The sequence below is a fragment of the Parasteatoda tepidariorum genome, chromosome 11 (assembly GCF_982258835.1).
Source record: "Parasteatoda tepidariorum strain Cologne lab strain chromosome 11, Ptep-v5.0, whole genome shotgun sequence".
Classification (NCBI taxonomy): Eukaryota; Metazoa; Arthropoda; class Arachnida; order Araneae; family Theridiidae; genus Parasteatoda; species Parasteatoda tepidariorum.
The window spans coordinates 70,653,079-70,673,572 of record NC_141765.1 but is presented as its reverse complement, the minus strand read 5'-3'; the positions used below and the strand labels follow the sequence as shown (position 1 = coordinate 70,673,572).

Genomic DNA, 20,494 nt, shown 5'->3' with positions numbered 1-20,494 from the left:
ATCGAACTCCAGTTCTTCAGGATGGCCCAGTGCTTTAATCACGGAACCATCGCAGCTCTCATTTGCACTTAGTAATAGCATAACAGCACTTAGTAATAGCAATATGGCAAAAATATTGCTTGCCGTTCATAATTAAACGGCATTATAGCCCCCCGCATTAACCGTAAAGTGAACATTGTTTACCTTTACGGTTTTGAAACAGTTTACAACTAGTATGATTATAAAACCATGGATACAAAAATACGGTTTTTTAGCCATTTGCAACTAGCATGGTTTCAAAACCGTAAAAAAGAATTTAACTGGACATTGGAGCTTTGCTTTTCGTAAGGTATTAAGCAATTGAAAGTGCAAGACACTAACTGGGGAGTGCAGGACTCTGGAAACCATGTGTTGAAGGGAATGGAGGAAATATTTTAGTGTGAACGTTGGAACTCGAACTCCCGTTCTGTCGGCCATGAAACTGACAGATTAGACCTCTCGGCTATAACATCTGCACCGCTGCAAGGAACTAGGCGGTTTCATTAGGTGGGTTTAGTTGGTGCGATAAAATTCTGGTTGTTTAACTGTATTAGGTGAAAGTAGTTAATAAACGGTTTTTCTCAGAGTGAACAGTTTGAATACCATCTTTATGGTTATTTGACTGTTTTGTTCGAATAGGGAAAAATAACAATTAAATAAAATGTTATTTAACCATTTTCCGAGAACTTTCTAACAGTAGTATACTTGATTATTATGGATTGTTACAGAATAAAGCGAAATATGGGGTTTTAAAGGCCCAGACCCCTGATTTAGTGTTTGATACATAAAATCATAGTTTCCCAGCGTAAGCGCTACCATTCCATAGTGGGTGTTTAAGACTTCTAAGAGTCGTTGGGACTTCTTAAAGAATGAGTAAAAACTTATATACAGAAGAAAATTTTGAAATAGCGAGTACACTTTGAAACTAATAATTTTATTTTGTATTGAAAAATATTTAACACTGCATAAATTGCTGGTTATTAAAAGCAGTTACTAATTCCGCAATTTATTGTGGAAAATATTATAAACAAAGTTTATTTTGGAAATAATACCTTGCCTTCTGTTCTACAAATTCTTTTTACATTTGGAAGTTTGAGGTGACTTTTACTTATTTATTTATTTTTTGCTCAGACTATTCTTTTTGAATTTTTTACAAATTATTTCGATATTTTTTTTTATTTTTATCATTAGCATAACGTTACAATAGTTAGAAGTGAGTTTACGCTCTACTCAGAGCTCCGCAGTGAATAATTCTTTTTTACATAAAGGCTACTTTCATAAAAAAGTTTTAAAAAAAGTTTAATTATAAAAATCATTGGTTAGTAGGAATTATTAATGATTTAATTCTCTTAAAAGTGTATAATATCGAAAAATAAAGAAAGTAAAAATGTTATTCTCGAGAAAAATTGTTTAATAAACGCTTAAAAAAATGAATTAAGGGAGTGTAAAGTATTTCTTGCAAAATGGGCGGGGAGACATAAAAGGTTGGGAATGAAATTATTGTTAATTTACATACAAATAAATTAACATACATTTAGGTAAAAAAATAATTTTTATAGGTTAAAACTATTATTTCAAGATTTCATGAATATTTTAGTTTTTAAATTAGATGTTATAAAAATCAGATTAAGAGGAGGTAGCTGAAACAGTAAAATTTCATTGAAAACTAGCAAAGCTTGATAAAAATATTTTTAAATAATTAAAAAATGCATTTAATGATTTTTATTCCATTGATCTCTTAGATAAATAAAAGTCTTCTTTCAAAGGAGATAACTTTTAACAAATCAGTTCTGAATTATATATACTGGAGAACTCTTTTCTCTGATGGCCATTTTTAAAATTGTGTCCAACACTTTTTCTTTAAATTTTTTTAATAACAAGTGATTCTACGCCCGTAGAATGCAACATATGTTATTTAATAAATAATGCGTCTTTGACTTCATAAATGAATAATTTTTAAAAATTGCATTTGGATTGTTCCTCAAGAGAATCCTAGGCTCCGTTAAAAAGTAGTCACACGTAACTTAGAAATGTTATACTTTAAACAAGTCAAAAATTTCGAGACATTTTTTGAGAAAAAAATATTTTTATTTCCATCATACAAAGAATAGCTTCTAAAATAAAACACATGCGTTTATTTTAATCATACATGAAACACAGAGATTGTAGAGACACGATACGGCAGGCTGAAATTATAGAATATTGCCCAGTGTTAGATGGTTTGATATTTTCATGTGGTTTTTCTCAAAAATAGAAAAATTCAGTTTAAAATGATCTCGCATTCACTATCAGAATTTCAAAAAAGCAGTTTGATACGCATATGAAGAATAAGGAAATAAATATATTTTTCTTGAGATTTTTCATATTATTTACTATTGCAGAGATGCCAACTGCTCCGGACGCGCCAAATTAAAGAAGCGGTAAATAATTGCTAAATAAATTTTGCAAATATTTGACTATTTTTACTTGCTTTTTAAGAGGTATAGCATGACATAAGTACTGTAAAGTTGTGAATTATATATATAAGTCTACGAACTATTTAGAAATTGTGGTGAATGAAAATTTACAAAAATGAATTTATTAAATCAAGAATCATAATTGATAAACTACCACTTTAAAATATATATTTACTGTCCGGAGCAAGTTGGCATCTCTGCTATTGTTGTTAAATTGTGGTGTGAAAGGATGACTAAAATTATTTAATTCAGCTTATATGTGCTTGTTTTCTTTTACAGTCGATAGAAAATGTTATATTTTCATGCTGTTTACTATGTTTGGTCTGTCTTTAATCAATACAGAAGAAACACACAAAAAATCAGAATTTTATATAAAAATATATATGTGTGTGTGTTAATCCGTCGGAAAAAAATTCAAAAAGCTTTATTCTAGAATTTACTTCAAGCTATTTTGCGAACTAAAGTTAGATTAATGTTAGTTGCAGGAAAGTTGAATTTTCATGAAAAGATGGGAATCTATAGCTCGTTGAAGTGTAAGATCGCTGAAACAACTTCAATATGGCGTCAAATTTAACTATATATCTTAAACTTGATTTCACTTTACCATAGTTTAACTAGAACGCAAACCGCTTCAACCTTTAGCCGATTTTACTGAGTATAAAAATTTATCATATACAAATTCATAATTTTTTTAAGTGATGAAAACACTGATTCTTTTCTAGCGGCTCTATATCTTGTAGCTTAATACAGAAGGTTTAGGTTGAAATTAAGGATTTGATAGCAGTGTCTCACAGCTTTAAACAGCAAAAGTAATTTTTCTTTATCTTCCTTAATTTTCAAAAATCTCCATCTTCAATATTTTTTTTCATCTTCATTTCTATCAAACATTTTCTTCAGAAGAGATATTTGATTTTCTCCATCAATTCTTACGGCATTTGTTGGATTCACTTTATCTCCTCTTCTTTACACTTTTGTTAAGAGAATTCTCGTACTTACATTCCTTTAAATTTTTTCCAGCTTTTAAAACTTTCATTGAGAAAAAGTTTTTCAGTTCAATTCAGAGTGTCTTAGTTAATTAACCTGTAAGGGATAAGAGAATAGATTAGAACATTCATTGAGCATTACATGTAATCAAAGCAAATGACTTAAACAATTAAATTTGATTAATTTTGATTATTTGCAATAAGTATTTTGAAAGTCTATTAAACTGTGTTAACATATAAAATTCAAATTAATTATTGTTGTTCTAAAGGAAAATTCATTGATAACTAAGTGAAAACTCCTTCGGAAATTGTTTACAGACGAAGAAATTTCTCAATTGCGTTAACATATGAAATTCAGTAGTAAATTACCTATTGTTTTACGAAAGAAGGTTCATTGATAACTGAGTAAAAACTCTTTCGGAAATCAACAAAGAAATTTTCTTCGCATTAAGTGTTATATAAAAAAATTTGTGAAACATATTTTTGTAATCTAATAATTATAGACAGCGTTATTAACGAAATAAATTATAGAGTCCTAAAAAATATATCGAGATTTCGCAATTAAAACCTTAATTGAAATATTTAAGAAAGAAATATTAAAGAGACATGAAATATTAAAGAACAAGTGTTTTCAATACTACGCAACATAGAATAAAGCTAAAATCTTAAGTATTTAAATATTTCTGTCCATAATTAAGGGAAAAATATCTTATTTACAAATAATTTCAAGAAAAGTGTATTAATACTTTTTTTTATTTCGCTTATTTAATCAACAAAAGTTACAGCCTCGGAAAAATTCTGTATACACAACTTTGAATGAGTTTTGGTCAAAAGGCAACATTTGCAAGAGATAATGAGTACAAGAATAATTGAGTATATTAATAATATTTGAATAATTGAGTTTTTAAGTAACTGATTCTACATACTACTCGAAAAGAAAAAAAAATGAAAATTTAGAAACCTAACAGATTATATTTTATGTCATCTACTCTACTATTCTAATCCTAATATTATTCTTTAATAAACAATTTTTAATGAAAAATTTATCTCATATTCGAGAAAGAGTATATTTTTCTACAATACAAACATTTATTGAGGCGGAATTTTTACGGTAAAAAGTACTTGCAAATAGCTCTAGAAAGAAATACATTTTTTGGAACATATCAATCTATTTAGGATTCGATACACAAAATTATCGATGACTGTTATATTTGCATGCATCACCTTTTAGTTCAAATTTAAATTGATAAAAAATAAAACAGACTGAGAATGAAACTTATTAACGGATCTAACGAAACATCGAAAAAAAGCAAGACTGCAATATCAACTCTTTAAGCGGGTGACAATTTTTGCAAAGCTATTTAAATTAAATTTAATAAAATTACTTTTTTTCACTGAAAAAAAATCGCTATTTTATTTAACAACTCAACGAATGTAAAATAAATATAATGTAAGAGAGAAAATAGTGGTTGAAATACTAAGAAAAATAAATGAATTTTAATGCATTCGTAACGATATGGCATTTAAAGGAAAATGTAAATCTAGATGATAGAAAAAATTAAAAATTAAAGTTAGAGCAATTAAATTTCTAGTGTTTTATAAAGAAATGTTCACCATTTTTAAAAAAAAAAGTTTCCTAAATGGCGTGTTCAGTAAGATTATTAGCAATAAATAGCATTTTATAAACGATTTAATAGAATGCCATATTGATGCCTTTAGATGATTTAAATGAGAAACATTTAAAGAAAATATAAAATATAATTTAACTTTATAATTTAGTAAAAATATAGTTCATTTTCTTATAAAATATTAAAATTTGTAAAAAAAGCACAGATTATTAAACTTTAAAAATTTTAATTTGGGGTTAATTTGAGCATTTTATTAAAATTTAGCATGAAAAGTTGTGGGGCTATTAAAATGTATAGTTAGAAATATAATTATTCAGATGTATAGTAAGTGCTTAGTATGGAATCTAAAAGGTACAATATCACTTACTGTTTGATGCACAGGCAAAAAGAGTTATACAAAAATTAAGAAATATGGAAGCATAATTATGATCAAAGAGTTTTAAATAGGAATTTAATTAACAGTTGTGATAAACAGGCTAAAGTAATTAAAATCATACTTCCATTTAAATATAATATTAAGTAATATTTACCTTGAATTTCTTTCCTAATTCTTCGATCCGCGAAGAATCTTCTACAGTTGATTACCAATTTCTTCATGAAATTCTGTATTCTAAGAACATGTCGTAAAATCACGAAGCAAGAGAAAAATAATACTTTATAAAAATCGCTGCTAAGTTCTATAGTAAACGATTATTGATTATTACATAAATAATAAATTAAATAAACAAAGCAAAATGGGTTATGTGTAGATGACTTTTTTTGCGTAGCATGTGTTACACCGTTGATGTTACATCAGATAAGAATAAAACAGTCGAGCATCTGTTAAAATATTTTAAACAATAAAGCTTGCGAATTTTAAATGATAGATTTTGGGAAAATGTACATTATTGTGTTTTTCTTTTTTGTACTAGTATTAGTTTTCAATAAGAACAAAATATGAAAATGTTACGAATATCTCGATTCTTTTTAGCCCAAATTTTTTAATAAAAAATATTTAACTTACAAAACATTAAAACGAGACTGCATTTTAATTTTTAAAATTATTTCTCAATCATACTACTCAATGAACTTCGTTGCAATTAAACCTATGATTAAAATATATTTTGTTACATGTTTCCAATATACTCTTCACGACTCATTTTAATATTCCCAGATTTTAAGTGATGATTATTTAAAAATTTAATACAAAAACTAATACCAATACTGAAATTTTTTAACAAAATATGTTATTTAAATATATAGAATTCTATCAATTTATTTTTACCTAGTATCAAATATGTATTTTTAATTTTTTTTAATTGTAAATAGGGCGGAATGTGCAGTTATATTTCTTAAAACCTAATTATTTCAGTGTTTATAAACATTTCGAATCTCACATACAATAAAATTCCCCGTTGATTGTGATAATTGTTTTTCCAATATCGGAAACAATTTCATTAAAAATATGAAATTAGGGTAATAAAGAATTTTTTATAAATTGAATTATTCACGTTAAAGACTTATTGGCTTTAAATTTTAAGAAGATTTTTTCGTTATACTAAATATCCACATTTCTGAGGTCAACATAAAAGCCTCTACCCTTCATAGCAAATAAATAAATCGTAATTGAAATCTGCATCAATATGCCTCGTGTATATACTAAATTCGATAAACTTCGTTTAGCATTCATTTTTTTCATAAAGAATAGAACCTATGAAATGAAAGCAAAACTGATCGCAGCGACAAATTCAGCTATAACTCATAGGGTTCTAATAAAAATTTCCATTAGTTTAAAGTCATTTTGTTGTACAGCTATAGGGAAGTTTGCTATTGTCCTTCTCGGGCCAACGACACACCATTCTAAGCTAACTTGAAGCGGTTCACTTAATTTGACCCTGAAGCCAACTGGGAACCGCAGATTTCTTTGTAGATAAAACTGTGGACACTAAGTTCCAGTGGTTTCTTTCATTGAATATGGTTGGCGATCTCAATGTCCATTTCCCGATCAAAGACAAAGATATCTTTATAAGCCAACAAAAATACCAAAAGATAAAAATAACCATGTAGACTGATTTTAATCAAGTAAAGTTAACTATCGAGAGAATTTTGATAACAAAATGCATACAGACCTACCTGTATAAAAGCGATTTTGAGAAATGAAAATACTCACATTTTAATAAAGTACCTTTTTAATTCTGGAAAACATCTTGGGAATAGATTTTGAAGTACATAGAAATTATAAAGGGATAAAGTCATAAATTTTTTTAAAACATTAATTAGTGTGCACTAACATACTGTTAAAAGTTTTAGTTAACAAAACTAAAGTTAAGTTCCGTGTTATAGTCAGACTTTTAAACTAAATATTTTTCTTGTATTCTAAGAAAACCATCATACATTTTAGGATAATTTGGACCACTGTCTCTTTTTTAAAAAAAATTCGAATTAAATATTTACGGAAAAAAACCAAAATATGTAATTACAATATCAGCACAAAAGTATCGTTTTCAAAGCTGTTGAATTTAATTTTATTTCGGTAACAAAACTCAAAACACAAAATTAAATTTTGTGATACATTTTAAAGTTACAACAATTACAGCTTAATAATGAAATTATGTAAACTTAGAAAAATGCTTTAAGTGTAAAAGCTTTTTAATTAATTTAAAGTAATCGTTAATCAAAAATATATTAATCATTTCAATGCGTTAACATTTATTACAATTGTGTTAATGCCACAAATAAAAGTCTAAAATTACGAAAGATAAATTAAAAGAATAAACTTTAAATAATTAAACATTATGAACAAAAGAAAATAAATAGACTTACCGAAATGCGCCATCCATATTTATTTAATCCACACGCAATAGAACAATAATTTTAATAAGAGAAAAAATCATAACATGTTAAATGATATTAATTAAAAATTTAATCACACATAGACTCTGTTATGCAAATTTTTGCATAATTTTTTTACTCTAGAAGTTTTTTTAAAAATAATTATTCGTTTTAAAATGATGTTTTGACTTTTAAGTACACCCTACTAGGTCATGTCTATTGAGCAAATGATATCTAATGCAAAAATTTGCATAAAAGGTCTATTTTTCTTACCTGGATAGAGTTTCAAGTGGCCAAGACGACATAAGTTAAAACTAAATTTGTAATGACATTGTTTTTACGATTGTCAGCAACCAAACTTATAATTATGAATCTTCATAAGAATTAATCTTAAAATAATTATGAATAAGAGTTTGAAGAGCACTTTATTAACTATAAGACGTATTAATTGCAATGTGAGAAATTTTTTAAAAATTAATAATAAATCAAAATATTAACTTTTTAATTATTTGATAGAGTCATTACTTCGAAAAGACTTTTTGGTTTTTAACATTTAAAGAAATGTCCAAATATCTTTTCCCAAAATTCAGCGAAAATAGCTTTTTCATTTTATTATGCGTTGATAAATGCGATATCATTAGTACATATAAATATGATCAAATTCACTTCTACTTGATAATTTACTAATTTTACGGTGCTTTGAAAACGCTTACTCGACTCATTGTTTTTGAATATAAAAACACATAATGTACACTAAATAATGCGAAATAAATTAGAAAAAAAACATAATTTATTTTGTTTTAATTTTAAAAAGAAAGGAAAAATCGTAATTTAGGTATCAAATGAAAAAAATATAAAATTATTCGAAATTCCAAAAGAAAAAGATATTTTTATTTAATAAACTATTTGTTGTATCTAAGTAAACAAACATCAATCGAAGATTTCATACTATATAAAAGAAACAAATGATTAAAAATAATTCTTGTAAAATATGTGTAAAAAAATTTTCTTGTCAAGTAATGTATTTATCGAAGAAAAACGGTTCGTCATTAAAAAAAGTTATTAATAGGTAAAATATGAAAAACACCCAGCAATGGTTGAAATTAAATATTTTTTTTAGCGTTAGAACAAAAGTTTGCATCCTCATCTAAAATTCTACATATATAGATCATTTGGTCTTCTTGTACATAGGTTTGTTCTAGAGCTTTTCTTTCAAAATGTCCAATTTTAAATTTTTATAAAAAAATTATACCACTTTTTTGTTTTGTAAAGTTACAAAAAAAAACATTTCAATTCAATGCAATTACACAAACAATATACTTAAAAACAGTTTTGCGGTCGTAAATAAATTTATAAATTTAGTATCATTGTATGAAAAATTTTTCACCAAACTTCAAAACACGAATTTTAATTCTAAAAATATCTTGAATGAAAATATCTTACATGAAATTGATCTGCAATCAAGAGAACAAAACTTTTTACAAGTCAGAGCCAATAATGAATTACAACGAGCAATTTTATATATTTAAAATGGTGATTATTTTCTATCTAGAACAATTGAGTGCAAAGGGTTATAATTAATATGTATAATATGTACAGAAAAAAAATGAAATCTACTTTTATTTGAATATGTTGTTAAAATTTCAGTAAAATATTAATTTTTTATTATACTATTTTTATTAAATTAAAATTATAGTAGAAATAAGTTAAGGTTACACGCAAGAAAGATACACTTTTATATTAAAATTTATCAGTAAATTCATCAAAATTGTCCATTTTCACTGAATATTTGTAAATAATTTATTTTGAAGGCGTATTTGAAGCCTTAATAGGAGGAAGAAAAAAAAGCACTGTTTTCCGATTAAGAGTGGGAGAAGCGTGGGGTATTAGGGTTCCTATTATGGACAGGTCATTCACACTAGTTTTTTTTCGCAAAATATGAATGTTTTGTGACAGAGCCATTTATTCACTTGATTTAACTCTTTAATGCACATGTGCAGGTAGTGTACAAGCAACTAGTGTATTTAAAAAAAATTTTAAATTTAAATATTTATTGCTTTTGTAAATATTTTTAAATTAACAAAAGATTTGCCCTTGAGTGACTATTTTTAATTGATGCATTATTTATGACAATACTTATATACCCCGTTATAATGAACCTTCAAACCTCGTTATAGTGAACTTTCAAGGGACCGAAATTTCTGTTCACTATAACCGGGAGTTCACTATATCCGTATTGCAACCAATTTTGAACTAATTTTTCCGAACTGCTCCCTTTTATTACACATTGTTTAAATAAATGATCAATAAAAAGAAATACAAAAATAACTAAACAATATGTACTAACAAAAAATGTGTTAACTTTAATTTTTTATTACTCTTCGTTTTGTGTACAAAATATTTAGGGATCGGAAACTGAGATAGAAAAAGCAAACAAACAAAAAATGCTTATGGCTATATTCCACTCAAAAGATGGAATGTGAAAATAAAGAAAAAAAAAATCAGTTGAAGACCGAAAAAAGTTCATAGTAACCAATTTCCTCTCTTCTTTTGGTTCATTATATCCACAAAAAATAATATATGTGTATAGCAAGGCACGGGAGCGAACATTTCGTTTACTATATCCGGGTGTTCACTATAAACCATGTTCATTATAGCGAGGTTTGACTGTATATTATATAATTGTATGCCCCATTAAAATGCATAAAATATTAAAAGTTTCCTTTATTCAATTTCAAATTAAACTTTGCGCATAATTTTTCTAAAAGAATATCCACTTACGTTCCGAATAGTTATTTAATGAACTTAAATTCCGATTAACTGAATCGGATGTTAAATTTATCTAATAGATAGATTGTAAGTTTTATTTCAACTACCAGAAATTTTTCAAGCATAAATAAAATCTCTAAAAATTTTTTTTCTAAACAAAGCTAAATTATCGATCATTATGTATTCAATAGGTATTAATAGAGAAGGTATTATAAATTTAAATTGGTTCATAAAAGTTTGACAAGAAACAATTACTGAAAAATTGAAAGATGCTCGTAAAAATTTACAACACAGCATTCAATAAAAACGGTATCACATTATCTATGTGGTTTAAGGGAAAACATTTTAATAACTAAAGATTTGAAGCATCTTTATTTTAGTTTGAAAATATTATTACACAGTAACATTGTAAGCACATTAAACAAAATAATTAAAATGGTATGTCCAAGAAAATTGTCTTTTTTTTCTCATTTCGCTAAACGATATTTAAAAAGAAAAATTTCATTAATTTATATCTTAAATTTAAAAAAAAATGACTGTCATGCTGAGAGAAAAAATTCATCAGAGCACAAACAGAAATAATTTGAAAGAAATAATTAATAGAATTGTAACAGAAGTAATTTAAATAATTTTTAAACTAATTTAACTAATAGCAGTTAAAAAAATTGTAAATTATTAGAAATGAGTTACAACTTAGAGCAGCTTTTTAGCATCAGATTAACGGAAACAATTGAGTGTCGGTCATAAAAGAAAACATAAAGAAAAGCAGCAGACAGACATGACAATGAGGGATCAGTGATAACGCAAGAGAAGAATGCCGACGAGCTATAATAATAAACCATTCAACCAGGTTAAATTGTAGCTATTTTAATCAGGAGCTTAACTGGTTTTCATACTGAAACACATTCCTTTCGATCATGAATAATTGCACATTTTGATCGTTAGCAGACAGTTTCAAGGAAAAAAAAAACTTTCCAAAACCTCATCAAGATGAATCCGGTTCTTTTCTTGAGAACCAGGAAATGTGCAAGAGGATGGTATGAAGGTCAGGGAAGCCTTTTTTGATGGAAGGAATTTCGGGAACTAGTCATGAAAAGAATAGATGAACAAAATCGACATTCTAAATATCGCGAAGATATGAATTCATAGTTGTTGTTGATGGCCTGTTTTAAGTGAAGCTTCGTATGTTAAAGGCAAAAAAGAATTGAAGTCAGACGCACGCAAAATGAACCAGCTCGTGCGCTCCAGATTCTTTTCACTCGTTTTTATTTTTTCTTAGTTTTATTGTTTTGTTTTTATCTTATTTTACCCGCTCATTTTCCTTGGTTGGTGGTCAACATCAACAGGTACCAATAGAAGCGATTCGTGCTTGTTGTTGATCTAATTTTTTTGCGGTTTTATTTTTTATATTTCGAAGAGTATAATGTTCTAGATCGCGTCGCAGGAATAGGCGGAACCGTATCTTGCAATGTGCTTGAGGACTTGTCTAAAAGCCTTGAAAGCAGGTGTCTGGATTGAACCGCGGGTCAGTGTGGTACGCCAAGGCACAAAAGAATACGTCTTTAGCCCAACGTCGATTATGTGACATATTCATATTTACAACTAAAACGTAATTAAGGATTACGAACACAGGGTGGGGTAGAAAAAACGCAGACAGAATTAGTTATTTTTTAAAAAAGAAATAGAAATGCAAATAGTGATCATTCCGTATGTCTAGACATTTGTTGGGTGTAATTGTGTGGTCAAAAGGACTTTCCTGAACACTTTATTATTAGAAAAATAGATTCGACAGTTTTAAATTTAATGATCATATTTTTCAAGCTGACATATTTTGAAAGAACTAATTGTTCGTACTAAGGGAAACTAACGGTGGATTTTTATTTGTTCGATTTCAGAAATGTTGTGATACAAGAGTGCACAAACGACACTTGATTCGGAAGACTGCGTTTAGCAGAAAAATGAACTTCGTTCCACATGAAGAAATAATGTATTTTTATTTGTTATTTAGTTAAAAATGGAATAAGTCGAACTTTGGAATTTTATGCTCTATATTTAGTATCAAGAGTTAAAGCGTTATAAAAAGTTTAAATGATTTTTTTTTTTAATAAAAGTAAGTTGCGGGAATGAGATTTTCCTTAACTTTTTTAAAAGTAATCTTATTAGTTTTAAAAATGTACAATTTTTTTTGGACAGAAATGAAAAAAAAAATGCTAAAGATATTAAATCTATTCCAGTCCATTGATTTTATTAGTGTAATTAAAAATTGCATTGATTAATCAAATTTTTCATTAAATATACCACCCTCTAAAAAAATTGGGTGATATATCCTTTTAAATACGTCAATAAAATTTGTCCAGTGGGCCGCAAAGAGTTGAAACACCACAAAGAATTAAAATATATATTTACATTAATCTTACATTATGTTTAAAGTTGTTGAATATGCATAAAAAATATAATTAGACTTATTCGAAAATCAATAACTTATTTTTACTTATAAAATCTGCATGTTAACTATAGCTTTTAGGCAATAAATGAACCTTATATCTTAAAAGAGCTCCAAACTGATATCTAAAAAACTAAAATTTTAAACAAAAAAAATAAATTTAGTTTTTAAATATATTTAAGTCAGATGTTTCCATTTGTTGGTCTATAATAAAATAATTATATACATTTTAATTATTATTAAATGCATAGTATTAATTGGAGTATATATAAATTTTTTTTTAAATGGCGTTTATTTTCATTTGTACCGAAAACTTCACAAATGTGTCTGATAAAAATTATACTGGTCAACCGATATCCTGCCCTGGTGGATCAAGGGATAGAGCATTCGCCTTCCAATGAGGTGTATCGGGTTTGAATCCCAGCGTTGGCTGGTCAATACGAATTCTGCACCCGGTTCGCACAGACCACAGTGCTGACGTAAAAATATCCTCAGTGGTAGACGGAATATGGGTTAGAGTTCCCTTGTCGTCAGGCTAACCGAGGGAGGTTTTCCTCTCCATGCAACGAAAATGCGGCTAGTTTGTTCCATCAAGAAAAGTCATCCACGAAGGCAAATTTCTCCCAAAATATGGGCCAGGACTTCTATTGTCTTCTACTTTGGGTTTAAAATTACAAGGCTACGGAACTAAACGCTGTAGTGGTATTGAACTCAGCATTGGGTCAGCTGTTCAATGACGGTTATAAAATAATATGTATAATATCAGTTTAATGCACTTTGCTTTCGACTTAGATTGGTTTAAGATTTTGATCATTTATCTGAATATATTTATGAAAATATTTTCGGCTTAATTATTTTTAAAAAAAAATCAGTTGGTTTAAATCAATGATTTTTTAAAAAAAAAAAAATCAATTATTTTAAATCGTGATTTTAATCATTACATAAATCAAGTGATTTAAATCATGCCAACCTTGATCCTTGACGTATTTTTCCATGTAATAAAATCGTATCTATTTTTTTGTCTCTAAGAAGTATCAATGCGGATATTTAAAAGATGAGTAAAAAGGTTTGTCTATTATTGTCACAACAAAACACAAAACTGAATGTTTTATTGGAGGAAAAAATATTTATTTAAAAATTTCCTGGTAAAATTATTTGATTTAAATGGATAAATGCAAACTTTATTACAGCTAAGGAGCCAAGGAACCACTGTAGAAAAATTTATATTCACGTTTGATAATGCAGCTATTGATTAAAAAAGTAACATTATTCAATTTGCATTGTAAAATAAAATTTTCATCGAAAATTTTTTTTTCTTAAAAATAAATAAGCATTTACTCTATTTAGGCTGTAGATTTAGATCTGTTTGGTTTAAAAAGTTTTTCATTTAAATCGATAGTAAGAAGCAAAAAGAAAAAAAAAATTTCTACTCAATCTAATAAATTTTTAAAGTTTATTTTCCAAAACTGAATTATTGAAGAAGTTTTTCCATTTTAGAATTTTCCAACAATTAGTTTTCGACATATTCCGGTATTTACAATAATGAAATATGGATATTTATAGATGAAGGTCTTGGGTTAATATAATAAGGCAGACTTTACCAAAGATGTCATATTTTCATCAATCTTATTTTCAGTATTGTTTTCAAAATTTCAACATAATACTATAATTCTACAAAGAAACATCTTATTACCTACATGAAAATCGTGTTTTTTTTCCCATTCAAACCACTCTCTTGAACAATTTGAAAACGTGGCTTAGCATTATATTGCCCCAAGTATCTTTTGAAAAATATTGAATCCTATTTAATGCAATTTCTAATATAATGTGTAGAAGTACTTAAATCATCATGGTCAATAATTTCGTAATGCATTGTTTGAAAATATTTTCGTTAAAATTTCAGCCGTATAAATGTTAAGAAATTTTTTTAAAAAATGCGTTCAAGTATAGTTGAGAAAAATTTTGTTTCAAAGTTTGACAAAACAAAGCACTATATTTATCTAAAAATATTGATCGAGTAAAAGTGCATGAAATTTTTTTTTGGAGTTGATTTTTTTTTGACAAAATTCTTGGTGGCTACTTTTAAAAAAATATTTCAAAAGAAATCTACTTTCGTGCATGCATAGAAAATTATTTGGTCTTCGTTTTCGATAAAGGTCAAATATTTGACACAAATTTTATTCTACATCGATACTACTTTTATGCAGTTACTCTTTAAACAAAAATATATCCAAAATTAGAGTCTTTCCTATATTACGTAGTTAAAGTGGGGTTAGTTAACACAAAACAATACTATTTTTAATATTTAAAATCTTTATTTTCATTCAAATATATTACATTAGTAGAAGTTTTTGTCAAATTCTTACTAATATTTTACTAATATTTAAAATTATCAAAAAGTTTTTAGCACATGTTTAGAAGTTTAAGAAATTGTAAACTTTTGCAACGAAATCCGGAAAAAAGTCGTTTATCTCATAAGAAAAGTTAGGCAACTTTAATTGAGAATAAGACTTAATATGATACATGATATGTAATTCATATATAACAGAAATAAGAATATAAATAGTAAAAAAAAACATTGGGGAAAAAAAAGTGTTTTGCTAATTGCCAAAAATAAAAACACAATCTAAATATTAATGACTAAAATAATTCTGCCATATTGAAACTAATGAAAAATGCTTATAATTTAAATTGATTTCAATTTGAAAAAAAAATTGTTCACAATGTACTTAAATGATGTATATATCAAATGTCAAATCAAAAGTCATGTCAAATATTGTATTTTGAAAAAGCATTTAAATTTCTGAATCGGTATTAAAAACTGAAAATAAAATAGTATCAGACACTGTAGATTGTGTACGAATGATATTTGTTTTCAGACAAAATCTCATAAATTGAGTAACTGGCAATTTGAAATTGTAGACAGAGTGACTTTCGTTTGAATGATATTTGCATAAATATGTTTTATTATAGGAAATACTAGCTACTATGATCTAATTTGTGAAATTGCTTCGAATGTTTCTTTCTAAAAGAAACTAGTTTTCGGAAGTTTTATATAATTTCATGAGAAGGAAAAGGGGGGGGGGTAAGAAGCATAAAAATATTCTAAATGCTTTTTTAATACATTGATAACATCGCTCATTTGGTGAAACAATGACGTAACTGCAAAATCAAGTTACGTCATTGTTTCACCAAATGAGCGATATAGCCTTAACATTAAAAAATGCTTTTAGTTTATCATATTTCAAAATGTAATTACAGTAGAGCATCGTTTATTCGAACACCGATTAACTAAATCGATGAATGACCATGCGTTTTTTCAAGTCTTTCTAATAATAACAATAATAATAAAAACTCGAAAATTGGTCTTTATCTTTTATATTTTCTGAAAGGGGTCAAATCTTGCATTTAAAAAGATTTAGGAGCAATATGGCTGCAGAAAATAAAATGTCCTCTAATAAGCAGAAGACTTAAAAAAAAAATCCAACCACAACGACTTTTTCTTCTAAACATTTACTATATAGTGCATGCAGTTGTCGGAAAAATTACATTTTTGTAGTTTACTACAACAATAACTACTTTGCTACAAATGCAGTTAACAACTACTTTTTTTAAAATGTAGTGACTACCAAATTACTTCGGAATTGTAGTAACTACTTCACTACTTTAAGGAGACGAACGAACTGGAGAACTTAATTTACACCTATGTTCAAAATGGTTTTGAATAAGATATTGGCTCACATTAAATATAAGGGCAAAATTGAGAAGTATTTATTCATGTTCACGTGAATCAGTTTGTTATTCCAAAACACTTTTTTTCAAATTTGTTAATTTAACCTTCAACTTCTTATGTCTTTTCCGACAGAAAATATTGAATTGAAGAAATGCGAAATTATCAAACACTTACAATTTTTTAATTGTTTTACGCAATTTTATTTCGTCCAAGAAATTAAGTACATCGAAAATACCTTTGAAATAATGTGTGCATTTGCAAGTGAAAGTGTGACCAAAGTGATTATCTATTTTCCGCAATAGCTAATTTAAATATTAGTTATAAGTGATTTTAAATACACAATTTTTGTTAACGCTCAGCTGTAGCCCCAGGGCCATTTTCATTGCATTCATTGATAGACAGATTTGCACCCATAAAAAAAATCAGTTGCGTTAGAATCGTTTCTTTTCTAAACTAACGTTAAAAGTAGTTGCCATGAATCGTTACAAACTACTGTTTCTTTTGTACGCTACTCACTACACTACAAACTACAAAAAAAGTTGCGACTACAGTAGTTTTACTATTTGTTGTGCGCTACATCCGACCACTGAGTGTTTGGAAGTAGTTTCACTACTTGTAGTGCGCTACTTCCGACCACTGAGTGTTTGGAAGTAGTTTCACTACTTGTGGTGCGTTCCTTCCGACCACTGAGTGTTTGGAAGTAGTTTCACTACTTGCAGTGCGCTACTTCCGACCACTGAGTGTTTGGAAGTAGTTTCACTACTTGCAGTGCGCTACTTCCGACCACTGAGTGTTTGATGTTTGTTCGGATGACAGTTTTATGTGTACTTCTATGTATAGCTCTTAACCGATTTTATAGAAAATTAAAATGTCTAAACAAGGCATATATAATATGCAAAACTATCCACTTTTATAATTGCCAGTCCTAGTAAAGGGAAGTTATCCAAAAATAATTATTTTTTAAGTATGTTTAATTATCCAGATCCTTTATTAACTGGGCACTCCTATTAATCGGCGTTCTATTGAATTCTCAGCAGAACTTTGCAGGGTAATTATTGTTAAATATTAAGCTGTATAATATTATGGAAAATATGATGAAAAGTCTTACCTTTATCGTAGTCTTCAAGTTTAATGTTATGCCCAAAGGGGGATTGCGGTAGTTCATCATTAAGTGTAAGAGAATAACTATGCTCGGATTGAATATGTGGAGATTGAACAGCATCTGTCATCATTCGATCGTTTAAAACTATAGGCTGATGATCTAAGATCTGGGTCCAATCTGCATCGCTATCTAAATGCATTTCTTCAGCGAGATTCTAGAAGAAAAAAGAAAATATATCGATTAACAAAAATTATATTCAAACAAACATTACAAAGAAATGCTTTTTTTCACAAATTTTTATTTTGGAAACCTATGGTTTGTAATAAAAAATCTTACGTTTTTTTTTTAATACTGCATAGATCAATAATAAAACTACTATTTTAAAACAAAAGACTCGACAAATCTCGTTCGAATTAGGCAAGATATTACAGGGCACCTGTACGCATTTTTGTGCTCTGGAAAAAATAAAAAACTATATTATTCTGTAGTAACTGCATTGTGTTGAGAAAATGAGAAAGTGCTAAATCTCTGTGTTGAAAAAAGTTAATTTTGAAGCAGTTAGAAGAGAGTTAGCGCAAAAATATTTAGTTCCCGTTCTCATGAATGTAAGTCCAGGGCCCTACCAACTATTCAGGGATGACTGATGTTTGTTAGAATTAAAATAACGAAAGTGAATTTCCACTTTCTCTTAGTGAAATCTGAAATCAGACATTAAAAAAGCTAGATATTATGCAAATTACATCTAAAATAAAAAGTGTTGCCTACTATGAAGATCATTATTTACGTTATTTTAAAAAAATAACTAAACTCTAATCAGTGCTGTTTTAATTTGCAATAATTTATTACATACAACTAAAAACCTCTCTAAATTTTCCTTTAAAATCCAAAGAGAGAGGTGTAAAATAACTTTTTAAAGCTTAAGAAATCTCTCCCGAGGAATTATGAATTATATCGAGCAGTGCTCTAAAATCTTAGATGGAATAATTTAAATAATAATTTTTAATTTAGTACTCACCTCAAGAAAGTATTTAAATCTAAGGTATAAAGAAAGATGTTATCTGGTAAATCAATTCATTTTTGGGCATCATTTCATGAAAAAAAAAACTTAAAAAACGATTAAAAAAAGCATAGTAAAAAAAAAAAAGTAAATGCCGTTATTAGAAAATCGCAGTTTCAGATTATTATTTATTAAAAAATTGAATACAATTCTTTGAAACCTTTTATATGATTTAAATAAAATAAGTATTAAGGGTAACTCGCTAGAACTACTTTATAAAAACAAAAAACATTTCGATGTTGTTGACACAGTGAAAATGCAAAAATTAGTTAACACGTTGAATGCCACGCTTATTTTACGTGGCTTGCTCGTCTGGCCAAAATGATTTTGTGTGTTCCATATTGTATTAATTTCTTGAAGCCATTTTAGTAACGATAGCAATATAAAAAAATTAAAAGCATTAAAAATTTGCATGCGATATTTTGTTTTAAAATAACGTTTTATATTATATATTTTTGCTCCTTTACCATGCATTCCAAGTACACAAATTCATTAAAATGTTGCATTAAATTCATTAAATGTTCATAATTTTGATATGCTTCTTTTAGAAGGAAGAGATTGAGGTTACTCGTAACAATCTCGGTAAGTGATTAAAATAGGGAAAAAAAGTAAGATTTTTGTAATTAAGTTACACTTAGAATGAGAAAGTGAGAAATTTTTTTTTATCAATAACAGCAAATGGGAAAAGGCCGTCAATATGAATTTATCGGAACAATATACATATAAACTCGTTTCTCCTTTTGAAATAAAACTAAATCAGTAAATCGGTTAAGATCAACATCACAAAATCATTCACAGAATTGAAAGACATTATGTGGAGACAATTGACTAAATTACTTAAAATACATTTTTTTTATTTGTTTATTGTTATTTGTTGCTCTTCTTTATGACTTTACGTTATTAGCTTAAGCACAGCATGTTTTTAGAAGCTCGTCATTTCAAAATTGTGATTAAAAATGTTCAGTAATCAGTATCATTCGGCATAATTCTATTGCTCGAGACAAACTTCTGATAGTTAAAAAATTAACATAATCAAAATTTTTTCCTATACTTATCCCATTCGGTAAGCTTTACAAAAGCTATTTATCTAGTACTCAAAGTAGGCATCGTGATACGTAATAATAGTATGTATAGTACATATTAAAACAGAACCAAATGACATATTATCAGTGATACCTATTACCAAACATCTTTTTATTTTCTGGATTATTATTTTTAAATTGTAAATATAAAAGGGCTCATCAACAATCATTAAGATGTGTGCGCACGCTTAAAATATTAAGTGTTAAATCCGAAATGATAAGCGTACTTATATGTTTGACAAAACTAACGGCAACTTTTTCATTAAAAATGGCAAGACTCAGCGAAGACAAATTAAGTCTGCATATGAATGATCACAGAGATAGTTAAACTTTATTTTGCTCCCTGACCGCAGTGATTGCCATGATGATGCAAATTATGCTTCGGTAAAAACATATCAGAGCTCCATTGGCA

General features: G+C 27.5%; 1 protein-coding gene and 1 long non-coding RNA gene across 7 annotated transcripts in view; both read right to left on the bottom strand.

Annotated features, from left to right (window-relative positions):
• Positions 1–20,494, bottom strand: part of LOC107443979 (cyclic AMP response element-binding protein A) — a 207,091-nt gene that overhangs the window by 25,049 nt on the left and 161,548 nt on the right. For all 6 annotated transcript variants that reach the window (XM_071187608.2, XM_043040057.3, XM_087155076.1 and 3 more), the window contains exon 2: positions 17,950–18,157. In XM_071187608.2, the coding sequence (XP_071043709.2) occupies positions 17,950–18,157 (208 nt within the window). The remainder of the gene's footprint in view (positions 1–17,949; positions 18,158–20,494) is intronic.
• Positions 3,320–5,750, bottom strand: LOC147801827 (uncharacterized). Its single transcript, XR_015430452.1, has 2 exons — positions 5,616–5,750; positions 3,320–3,554 (listed from the first exon to the last, which is right to left on the bottom strand). It is a non-coding gene; the product is annotated as an uncharacterized LOC147801827 (long non-coding RNA).